Below are 12,505 nucleotides of genomic sequence, written 5' to 3' on the forward strand. Positions count from 1 at the left end.
TGTTTTGTTTTGCAGATATAGTTTGTCTGCTTTTCTGGACTATAATATATTTTACTGGTTTAAAATCATATGTAGATAGCTTTTCTGCGTCCTTGCTATGGTGATTTCATATGTAAGTACTGAAGGTTGAATCAAATAACATTTGACTTTCCTTTCAGAAAAGCAGAGAAAAAGTAGAATAAGAACGTGAAAGACTGCTTTAGTTGCCCTGTTCTGTTTGTTTCTTAAGCACAGGGGCATCACATTGCATCCAAGTTTGAATGGTTTTAGAGGTTTTTTTGCAGCTACTAGTTCCAAGAAAAATAAGGTTCATAAGTACTTAAGGTACATAGTTTTCTTTGCTTGCTTCAGTTACGCTCAGGAAGCATTGAACCCACAGAGAAGTGAAATAGCCCATTCAAAATATAAAAACTATTTACAAGTTCAGTTTTGAGGAAGGTGCTGTCAGGGTGACAGGTGGAAGAGGAAACTGGTAATGAAACATAGAGTTCTTACTAGTTCTGTTAGGGCCATTTGTGGTAAGAAATGTTATTTTGAGTTCCTGTGGTTATAGCCTCATCCTGTATTTCAGTACTTTCTGATTAATGTATTTGGAAACACCTGATGTCAGTGTGCGTGTGTAGGTTTAAATACATATCCTGGTGGCTGCTGCATTGCTTTTGCTTATGTACATGCTATAATAGAAAGATAGAGTATGTAGTTAATTTGTCACATATTCATCAAAAAAAAAAACCAAAAAAAAAAACCAACCCACAGAACTTGTGGTTTAAATTATGTTGCCTTTTTTTTAAGGAAGGAGCTTTAACTTCCTAACCTGTTGATTTGGGTTTGTACTTGTTAACAACTGTGTTCTCTCTCAAATGTCTGAATACTGCAACTGATAAAAGTTTTCAGATTGTAGAACATTGACTTGTGGCTACAAGCTCCATCTTTGGCTGAGGCATAACAAATACTGAGCCCTTCAATATGATGCTTGCTATAATCTATCTTCCCAGCAGTAGGACACTGACTTGTGTTGTTGAAAGACATAAATTCAATGCAGGGAGGGAGTGGGGAACAAAAAGGAAAAAAGAGAGAGATATGGGTTAGGATAGGTTAGATGACTTCCTTGTGCATATTAGATTTTAATGTATTGTGTAAACATTTATCAGTGCTCTGTGTTAGTTTGGTTTGTAGAAATATAAATGTATCATTCTTTAGGTTCCTCAGAGCAGGAAATTTCCCTTTTGTTAAGCTGGTTTTATTAGGAGAATTCATCTGGGAAGCTGAGATGCAAGTTAGTATATTTTTGTTGATTCAGCATATTGGCCACTGGTTCATTAGATTTTGAGAAAGGGCACTGATTTTGTTGCTTTTGTTTAATACTTCATAATGGCCTTGGATGAGTTTTCAGGCAAAAACTAACAATGTTTGTAATCCACATGTTTCAGTCTTAATGTGTTGTTTCTCTTTAAACAAGATGTAGTGATTGCATGTGTAAACAATTTTGACTAGCCCCAGCAAAATATGTAAGGGATATCAGAGCACCTACTTTGGACTCTTAATTGTAGTCAAGGAAGCATAACACCAGTTGTCAGGACTCAACAGGAGGGCACAGCAGCTGGTGGGAGTGAGAACTTGAGAAATATGTTTTGAGGACTTCACATGTGACTACACTCTGGGATGAAGTTTCCTGAGAAGCACCCCCATACGTCATGGTCAGCACAGATGTTTCTGTGGTTTGGTGGTGAACCAAGTCTGGACGCAGATATAACCAAAACCGCTTGGTTTGGCTGGTTGAATTCCTCAGTCCCATCCATCAGCTGGGTACGAAGCCAGGGCAGTGCCAGACATGGACTGCAGCTGGAGATGGTGGACAGGGCTCAGCAGTCGCTTGAGCCTGAGATGTTTTGCTGCTGAGCAAAGTGAACATGTTGCGGGAGCCTGGATGTGCCTGAATGTTAAGGTGTCTTCTAGTTCGTGCTGTCCTTAGTCATGATCCTGGTTGGAGGCCTGTCTTTTGTCATATTAGCAGCTGCAATGTGCCTCTGTTTATTACTCCTGCAAACACAGTAGCTGCCTTAGCTTTTCATGAAAAAAAAATAAACAGGCTGCGGAAGAAGACGTGATGACGATGGTACCTGTTTGACACAATGATTGAAAACTGAGGGAGCGGAAAGAATAGATCCTTTCCCAATTTGAGTATGGCTTGTGGGTTCTGCCATTAGGTGTGGTCTGTAGCAAGTGGGCTGTTTGGCACGGGCTCAGCTTGCCTTGACGCAGTCAAGAGCAAAAGGAAGTGCCTGACTTCCCGTTGGTAGTTGTGGCTCTTGGATGAGAGCCTTGCTCATGGCTCCTTTTCCCAGGACCATTTCTAATATAAAGCTTCAGAACCCATATGAAGCCAAGCTCTGTAGCACCTCTTCAGAAGACCAAGTGCTTTCTGTGATAGCCTTGGTAGTGCAGTTTGTTCCTAGAGAAGGACAGATCCACTGCACTGAAAACTGTCAAGGTAATTTTCAGGTGTTCTCACAAATGTATTGGAGGCAATTGAGTAAGCTTTCTGGATTCTGCCTTTTGTCTGTTGACCCACACAATCACTTTGGGAAGTAGTGCCTGTGATTAAGCCAAGCTACTTGTGCTTCATTCGATTGAGGCCTTTCCCAGCTTTAGCAATTACTTTTGTATTTTCTCTTTTTTGAAAAGGAAAAGAACAAGCTAGCTTCCACAACTTCTTGTGTTTTTAAAATAGAGCCTCCAAAAGATGTTAGGTCTTTGCTGGACAGCTGCTCCTGTAATTGAGGAGCAGTGGTTTTAAAACAGGCTTTCTAGTTGTATCAGCACCCAGCTTGCAAACATGTGGTGTTTTCTCATTTATACAGATCCAGTGTCCGTCTTGCCAATTTGTCTGGTGTTTCAAGTGCCACTCTCCCTGGCATGAAGGTGTTAACTGCAAAGAATACAAGAAGGGAGACAAGCTGTTACGTCACTGGGCCAACGAAATCGAACACGGGCAGAGGAATGCCCAGAAGTGTCCAAAATGCAAGGTGAGCTGCTCTCCCTTGGCTTGCAGGTAGTGGCTTCAAACTGTTCAAATATGCATTTAAATATACATAAGTACTTGTAGCTTCTGCTTAGCATTGGAAATGAAATTCACACTTGCTGTGCAGTTTCTTGTAATGACCCATTGAGAAAAACAGGTCAGATTTTTTTGCTGGTTCCTGCACTGATTCTGCAGAGTGTCTGCATGTCAAGAAACATTATGGAAATTATTAAGAGGGGGCTTTGATGAAGCATAGAAATGTTTGGGTCAATTAATTACAAAATAAATTAATCCTAAAATCTTTAAAGAAATGGAAAGCTTTAGGGAAATTCAGTGCCCTTTGTCAGGTTTTTCAGAGAGTTAGAGTGTATTCAATGTCTGAGTAAGGCTGGAAATACTCTGTCAACAAGTTAACTAAAGGAAACTAAGACTTGGCAAAACTCTAAGTTTTGTAGCATTGAATGTTACTACTCACAAGCTGTACCTCAAGGTGGGACTTCACAGGCCACGCCTCAAGTGCTGTGTCCAGTTCTGGGCCCTTCACTTCAAGAAGGACATCGGAGATTCTGCAGTGAGTCCAGAGAAGGGCAACAGAGCTGGTGAAGGGTCTGGAGCACAAGTCCTGTGAGGAGTGGCTGAGGTGGCTGAGGTCCCCCCTGAGCCTCCTTTTTAACCTGGAGAAAAGGGAGCTCAGGAGGCACCTCTTCATTCTCTACAACTACCTGAAAGGAGGATGTAGGCAGGTAGGGGTTGGCCTTTTCTCCCAGGCAGCCAGTGACAGGACAAGAGGAAATAGCATCAAACTGCAGAGGAGTTTCAGAATGCACATCAGGAGGAATTTCCTTGCAGAAGGGGTTGTTAAACATTGGAATGGGCTGCCAGGGAGGTGATGAAGTCACCAACCCTCAAGGTGTTCAAGAAATGACTGAATGTGACAGCGCCATGGTCAGGTGACAATGTGGTGATTGAAGGTTGGAGTTGATGATCTCAGAAGTCTTTCTCATTCCAACATGGATGCTTCTCTGAAGTCTTTCTCATTATTAATTTTCAGCACTGAAATGCAGTTCCACACCCTAAAAATGTCATCGATCCCTTCAGAGATGAGCAGCATTTCCCACTACTCAGATGAGATGCAACAGCCCTGCACACCCCTGCCCCAGTTGCCATTAATGAAGGCCACTCTTACATTTGTTCACAGTTTTTTTCACAGCTACCAACAGAGTAGTAAGTCAAAGCTGGAGTGTTTCATGGAAAATTAATATTGAATTTTTACTTATAAGATTTACTTATAAGCATACAAAGTATATGTAACACTTTGAGCCTTACACTGTGCAAATAAGAAAGTGTTTATCAGTTTATAAAGTATCATATTTTGGTCTTTGAGAAAGAAATGCCTGTGATGCTATAGCTTGAAATTGAAAGATTTCAAAACACTGAGCAAAATTGTAAAGCTCTGAAATCAGTAGCTTGTTTTTTACTCTTCCTCCTACACACGTGTGACCTTTTATCAGAGTTTTTGCCGCTTGCTTTTTGGTAAAGTTCATAGATTTGAGTCAATTCCAAAAATGTTCACTTTCTGGGAAGTCTTAAAGTAAAATACTTCGTTCTTTTCAGAGTGGGAAGAAGTGTCTGTTTTGATTTTAATTGTTTAACTTGTGTCAGATTTTATGACAATGGGAATGATGTAACTTAAATAAATTGTCCAAAAGATTAAGAAGGTGGACCAAGCAAAAACACATGAATGTGGAAAACCAGGAGTGGTAGCTGATAGCTGGAAAGAGAAAGGAACCAAAACTGCTAAGTATAACATTCAGCATGAATAAGTTAAAATTTAAAATGTTGTGTTTAAATATTCAACTCTTTTCACCATCTTCAAAAGAAAAGATTGGACACTTTAAACTTACATGGCTTATTACTAATTCTGAAGCGTGAAGTTGCATGAGTTTGGCTGCTAATTTAAAAAATACTTGAGGTTTCTTTTCTTAATCAAAGGAAAATAAAACCTCCTACATGGTGGGAGGCAGTATGGAAACTTATGAAACTAGCACAGAAAAAGAACCTCTGTTAAGTCCTTCTTGGTAATGTGGCACTGTAAGTGAATATTGAAGAGGGAATTCAACCTTTTATTAAACTGTGTTGCTACGCCAACTCTTGATACTTTCTTCTTCAGAAAAAAAGTTCTTCCTGCCTACAATGTCCAAAATGTTTCTCAACATACTGTTTATCTTTAAATCAAATCTATAACCTACAAGTAATCAAAAGTAACACTTAGCTGGCAGTTAGTTCAAAAAAATACATCTTTGGGTAGTTTAAAAAATACATCTTAACCATTATTCTACATCAAATCTGTAGTAGATGTTTGGGCACATAGGGATAAGCATTCTGACAGTTAACAATTTGAAGTCAGGGGGATTACATCTAATACTTCTCTGCCTCTCTCTCCCATCCATCTCTCCCCCCAAAACCTGTTTATAAAATCACATTGAATTAGATGAGAATCCTATTTCCAAATAAAATAAAGTGTGACAAAGAAAATGATTTGTAAGATACTATTTGATTTATCCATGTTCTAGGTCCACAGAGGCCATGCTTCTGGTGAAAACATACTTTATTTTTAACCTCTTTCATATTTTGGTTGAAAATTTGCAGTAGCCAAAATTGGCAAACAGATTGAGGGAAAGTCAATATTAAATTGTGTTCAAAGATACTAGTATTTCCTCTCTTCACTAAAACTGAAATTAATGGAAATTTAAGGTAGAAACTTAAGTAGAGGTATTTTCTTTAATGAAGTAATATGTAAAATTACTGGTAGCTTCCAAAGTGTGATACTGATGACAGTGTAAACTGTGACCATATTTTGCAGATAGCTTCTGGAGATAATTACTTATACCTACAGATACATACATACACTGACTCTTTTTAGCTGTACCATGGAGAAATCAAATGCATTATCTTCTCTGAGCATGCAGGTGAGAAAATCAAAACACACCTGGGGGTATGTGTATACAAAGGCAGATCCTCAGGCAAATATGAGTATTTCTCAGTGGTTTGGCTAAGTGATTTGAAAGAACATAATCCTTTGTAATGTCAATATAGCAGGGACTGCTGGATAAGCTTAAACTTGATTACTTTTTCCGATAGTCGGATACAGCTTTTAGCCCATCTAATAGGAATGGCTGATATTTACCTGGTCTCTCCAAGATGTGTTTACATAAGATAATAAAAATATCACACACAGTCCAAATGCTTAATCGTAGATTCATGTTGTGACTGTGTGTCAGTATGGAAATATGGAGAAAATGCTACTTTTTTTTAACTGTATCTTAAATTTATTTTGACTTTTTTTTCCCTAATACAACCTTTTCCAAATTTGCTAGACACTATTTTGAGAGTCAGTATAGACCATTTTTCTCAACAAGACTTGTCCAAAAAGGTCTGGTGTTGTTCTAGAGTAAGTTGGCTAATCAGTGAAAATTTGCTATGTTATTGGGTGTAATTTGCCAAAATTCATAATATTTTTTTCTTTCCCCAGTACTGTTTTAAGGGGTTATTATTTACAATTTCTTGGTATGTTTGCAACAAAATGCTTTTGTTTACACAAGTGTTTTTACAGTACAGCAAACCAAGGAAATACTCCATGTTGGTGTTATCTTACCACAGATTTCAAAAGCAGCACTATCTGAGGAAACATCACATAGCAGCTCTGGCTTGGAAGGCTTTGAACAGCAGCAGAAATTTAAGAACAAGCAGGTCAATGCAAATAAAGGAGCGTGTGCTTCTTATCTTTCTGATTCATATAAGCATTACCAAATAATTCAGGGCATAGTCTTTGGAAGCACTCTGCAAATTAATTCTCATCTTCTGGAGGGAGGAGAGTCCTTATTTGTGTACAAAGTGATAAAGCTGTGCAGGTTTTCTTCAGAGGTGGAGGAGACATGGCCACTCATCTCAGAACTCTTGGCAGTGATTTCCCTAGAAGATTTCTTTAAAAGGGCATGTAACATGGAGAGGGGGTAAAATAAGGGTCTGAAATAGCCACTGTGCTACTTCCAGTTTGGAGTCAAGTAGACAACTGATGTGTTTGCCCCTGGTGTGTAGTTTTCACCCCTGTTGTTCTGGAAGCCGTTCCTGGGTTTCCGAATGGCTCACCTTTCCCTGTAAGGCGGGTGTACGTGTTTGATTTTGAACAGGCCATGGGTGCAGGGTGAAGCCTGCAGCTTTGACTGAATGCATGGAGGCATTCAGAAGCTGGGCTTGCAGTGGCCATGCTGCAGGGCAGCCTGCAGTCACACTGCACCAAGCCCTGCACGGCTGCAGATTCCCACAGCCAGCGGCATTCCCAGCCTCACGCGTTCCCTGGCTGCCTCCTGTGCCCTGGTGCTGCCAGTGGGGCAGGAGCACTCGGAATACCTGAGCCATCGACCGTGGCTTTCCCGACCTATAGGTTTGTCATCCATCTCTGTCACTGGATTATCCGGAGGGTGCGGAGGCATGCCCGCGTAAACCGGAGATGAAGTTGATCTGGTGAGATGTCATGTCTTGGGCTTGAAAGCAGCCTGACCAAATGATCCAAAGTTCACCTGGCATTGTCAGTCTGCAAAGCCCTGCAGCTGGGGTTCATGGGGTTTTTTACTTTGTTTTTTCTAATCAAGTCTTTACTCACTGTACTGGCCTACACCTTTTTTTTTGCAATAAAAAGGTACAGGTGAGTGCAGCTGGTTGTTCCAGATTTGCAGCATTTGAAGACAGTTACATGTACAGATGAGTACTGACTAAAATATTTTTATGGTTAGCTTTTTGATGAAGTAAATATGAAGTGCATGTAGTTGCAGTATTTGTCTGTGAGATAATAAATCCTTATCAACTTCTTTCATGTTTCAAGAGGACAGTATGTCTGGAGAATTTAGGGCAGGACCAAGTAGATGGACAAATGATTCAGGAGCAATGCATGACTAACTGGAGCTGGGAGGATTCTAGGAAAGCATAGGTAGAAGGATGGCAGGCAGTTTCTAAGAGGTGGATATTTCTGATATGAATGGTAGAACATAAAAGGCTATTGCTAGCATCTCCTTGAAGTTCTTACTACCAATAAAAATTACCTTATTTTTGGAATGTGAACTAATTTTGGTTTGCATCTAGGATTTTTATAGGTTCCATGGTTCTACAGAATTACAATGAGGATGAGTGATAACTGGGTTGGTAAATTAGAGAAGAGATAGGAGAATTCAGCAGTCTTGATTCAAAAAGAAAATAAAGCAACCAGTTAATTCTCATTAGTCAAAAAATCTAGTTCCCTCATTTACATTTTTAAGATAGAATCAGCAGATGAGGGAAATTACCCTTTAAATTATGGAAGTCTCTGTAGTTGCTGTCTGAGTTGGTCCCCTGAAAAATTAATTTTAATTAAGTTTTAAAGTTAATTTGTCAAGATACTTTAAGTCACTATTAAAATACCTTTGTTTCAGCTCAAGTTCATCTGAGGAATTACAGTAACACCAGAACTGGAGTCAACAACTTTTTTCACATGTAACCTGAGAAGTAAGAATTTGAACTTACAATGTAATGTCCCTTTTAGGAAAAAAAAAAGTGTATATCTTCTGAAGTTATGCTTGATATTGGGTAGAGTTCTCTTTCTGCTTTGCCTACTGTCAGTGCTTAACTGTGAAAGTTTTGAAGTCAAGTGGCTTATAAAGCTCATCAGCAATGGTGGTTTTTCAGATGCTTCTGGAAAACAAGACACCTGTAATACAGCAGAATTCCTTGGGGTAAAGGGCGATGTTTGCTCAGTCAGACAAATTTTAATCTATTAGAATACTTGCCCACTAGAAAGTTTTGGTTTTTTTAATAGCCCAGTTCTCTCTTTTGTGAACATTTTCCCCTCTTGTATAAAAGCAGCGTTTGAAAGTATAGAAAAGCAAATCCTGAGATCACTACTGTGGCACAGGGAGGCTGGCAGGGGTATCTGGAGCTACTGTTACCCTTGTGACTCTTCTACCACGAGTGTTGCAGGTGGAAAGCATCACTTTGTTACATGGATAGAGTGTAAGTTTCAGTAGATGTTTGGGTGAGCAAGGTGAGAGCCCAGATCACCCCTGATCAGCACCAAAGAACAAATGCATTTGACCCTCCCAAGAATGCTGGATACCCCAGGAGTCACGAGTCTCTCTGGAGCTCACTGAGCTTTCAGTGTCTCTGGTGCTTGCAGAGCCACTGAGTGGTCGTGCCATGTCTTTGCCTGTACTTCCCTGCAAAATAAATACATGTAGGTAAGTATAGGAGGTTTCAGGAGGCGTTGATGGATCTGTTGCAAGTTTCAACAGGTGAAATTCAAATTGGATGTAATGGAAAAAAGTATTCCCAGGGAGGATGGTGAAGCATGATATAGATTGCTCAAAGAGGCTGTGACATACCCATGCTTGGAAATTTTTAAATCTAATGGGATGAGATCTGGAGCAATGTGATCTCTCTGGAGATATCCCAGCTTGGAGTTGGGGGTTAAAATAGATGACCCCTGAGCATCACTTTCAACCTCAATTATTAGGCTATCTACAATTCCACTGTGGAACGTGGTCTTGGAATGCAGGATGGGGAACTATTTAGCAGGCAATCGGTAGAAAGATGGCTGTAAAGCTAGGGCAGCCCTGTTTCATGCTGTGCTGTGGGTATCATGAAAGCTTGGTGTAAGTTTTTATTCCACAAATAGTTTGTGGAATTTTTTTGTTTGTTTTTTTAAGAAGGAGAAAGCATCCATACTTCTCAAATAATGTACTGTAACAGCAGTGTCTTTCTGGTGTTTATTACAAAATGCCATATCAATTTGTGATGGAAAAGGGAGTGGAGCCACAGGTGGCCTAAGAGGGAAACCCATCTGGGGAGGGGTCAAACGGAGTTCATAACTATATTCACTGTGTTGCTTTTATTTTTAATAAAGTTTGGTGCTAGCATATCTACTTCAGCAATAAAACAAAAATTTCAGTCAGGACAAGAATTCTCATCTGATATGAAGAACATTTAAACCAAAAAGGAGGATTATGTAGGAAGTGGGAATCTGGAAACAATAGAACTCACATTTAATGCTCTGAAACATGCCTCAGAAAACCATTATTGTCTTAAGCCAGCTGCAGTATTAATTAATGCAAGTGTTGACTTTGCAGGGGGTTGCTTGCAGCTTCTTTTCTTCTGGCACGTGAACTGCCCTGGGGAGTGCCCGCTTTCCTGTGCTTAGGAAGGGGGGAAAAATAATATTTCTTCTTTCCTTCTGCTCATCCAGATCCACATCCAGAGAACCGAAGGGTGTGACCACATGACCTGTTCACAGTGTAACACTAATTTCTGTTACCGTTGTGGAGAGAGATACCGCCAGCTCCGCTTCTTTGGAGACCACACGTCAAACCTCAGTATCTTTGGATGCAAATACCGCTACCTCCCCGAGAGACCACATCTGAGGAGATTAGTGCGAGGCTCTGTCTGTGGTGAGTGCATTAGGGCTCCTTGTGGAGAGCTGCATGATGAAGGGATGGGGGGATAGGGCAATTATAGTTAAATTAAAACTAGTGGTTTATAGGATTGGATGGCCAACTTGTTTTTCAGTTATTCAAAAGGTGGCTTATTAAGTATATTTAAATATATGGCACTTGCCCTCCCTTTTTAGATGGACTGTGTATGATTAAGTATTGTGTCCTCTTCTGATAGCTTGTTTCCTAATTTTTTTTATAATACATAAGCAAACTGTAAAAGTGCTGTCAATATGCATATCTCTGGCTGTGTTCATTATTCTCCAAGAATATTGGAGAAATGGGTCACAGGAGAAACCTTATTTAAATTAATCTTGGTGTAAGTCTGTTTGAATAAAGTGCTCTTTGAATTTGAACCTGATCTGAGTAAAAAACCTCAAGGTTTTCCCGTATAAATAGGAGGACACTATTTTTACTGTTAGCTTTAGTTCAGATAAAATCAGCTTGAAACAAAATACAACTTGATATACATCAATTTTGCTCACAAAAGTATGATGCTTAAAATGTCTTTTTATTAACCAAAAGGCACTCATAATTTGCTTTTGAGACAGATATCTTTCTCAACTTACAGAAGCACAAGATAATAAAGTAGACTCTTATATTATGAGATTATCTTTCATACATGTGAAGTACAGTCATTGTAGTGAGTTTACAGCATGCAAGGTGACCTATAATGTTACAAGAAATGGATGTATTAGCTGTCAAAAAGCGGATACCTGACAAGCAAAATAGAGCTTTCCATACTTTGAATTAAGGCATAAAAATTGGAGATGACTTGTAGTTCACCTAGAATGAGGAACTGCTTTGAGCTTGATTGTAAAGGTAAAGGCAAGAGACAGAACAGGTGGGGAAAAAGCAAACCTGAGGTGAAAGCATTACTCCTGAGCCAGACATGTTCCAGTAAGAAAACTAGGTGGTTTCCAGAGCAGCATAAAAATTGACACACAAACTCGTAGACCTGATAATGAAAATGCAGTCTTGCTGCTCTGCATTGTGGGGGCTTTGCAAACCTGGAATGCTTGTTTTAAAAAAGTGGCAATATGGCATCCAAGCCCATTAGTTTGACCTTAGGAACTTGCAAGGCTTTGGTAACAAACTTTGAGAGAAGTGATTTAAAAATATAGAAATAACTAGAAAGAAGATGAAAATTGAAGATGATTGCAGGTGCCTACTCTGAAACATTTTGTAGAGATGAGTTGCAACACACCAGAAGATCTAGTCTAGATGAAAGACAGTGTTGGCATTAGGGCACGTGAATATAAATGTTCATTAAAAATTTAGGCTTAAACTTCAAGAGCTGTTTCAAAGCACTTAGTAAGATTTCAGAAGAGCTTTCAGTAACAGCCACAATGGAAAACAATGTAAGCTTTTTTTAAATAGATCTTGTTATATTTAGTGTAATTAGTCTCTGCTGTAACAAGAGATTGTACTCTGAGGCATTACCAAGTCAGTGCTGCTCACATGCAGAATCATGGGTAATATTATTAGAATCTAGAATAGTTTGGGCTGAGAGGGACCTTTAAAGGCCACCTGCAATGAACAGGGGCATCTTCAACTAAGTCACGTTGCTCAGAGCCCTATTCAGCCTGGTCTTGGATATTAAAGCTCCATGGTAAATATGCGTATGCTCATTTACAGGATCGCACATAGATAAAGTATAAGATACTTTTATTTTCATCTCCTATTTGCAAGTGTACTTGTGGTTTGCATTAATTAATAAACCAAGAAAGATTAGCAAAGCTCAGAGCCTCACATTACATTTCTCATAGGGTTTTCTGTTAAAAATTTCTCTCCAAAGCTCCCTCTGTCATATGATGTGATTTCTCACAAGAGGGGTCATCATCTGAATAGAGACAGAGGTACCTGAATCTGCCAGCACATGTAGTAAGTGCTCACATTTTTACAATAGCTTCTTAACACTCAAGTTGACAAGAATTCGGCAAATTCTTCATCTGTACTTATGACCTTA

At 39.4% G+C, this 12,505-nt stretch overlaps 1 protein-coding gene across 2 annotated transcripts in view; it reads left to right on the forward strand.

The window, feature by feature from the left end:
- Window positions 1-12,505, forward strand: part of RNF217 (ring finger protein 217) — a 65,143-nt gene that overhangs the window by 36,050 nt on the left and 16,588 nt on the right. For both annotated transcript variants that reach the window (XR_013181352.1, XM_054630511.2), the window contains exons 3-4: window positions 2,862-3,026; window positions 10,293-10,494. Coding sequence is in view for 1 of the 2 variants with exons in the window: in XM_054630511.2 (XP_054486486.1) it covers window positions 2,862-3,026; window positions 10,293-10,494 (367 nt within the window). In the remaining variant the exon portion in view is untranslated. The remainder of the gene's footprint in view (window positions 1-2,861; window positions 3,027-10,292; window positions 10,495-12,505) is intronic.

Source organism: Agelaius phoeniceus, chromosome 3, assembly GCF_051311805.1.
Source record: "Agelaius phoeniceus isolate bAgePho1 chromosome 3, bAgePho1.hap1, whole genome shotgun sequence".
Classification (NCBI taxonomy): Eukaryota; Metazoa; Chordata; class Aves; order Passeriformes; family Icteridae; genus Agelaius; species Agelaius phoeniceus.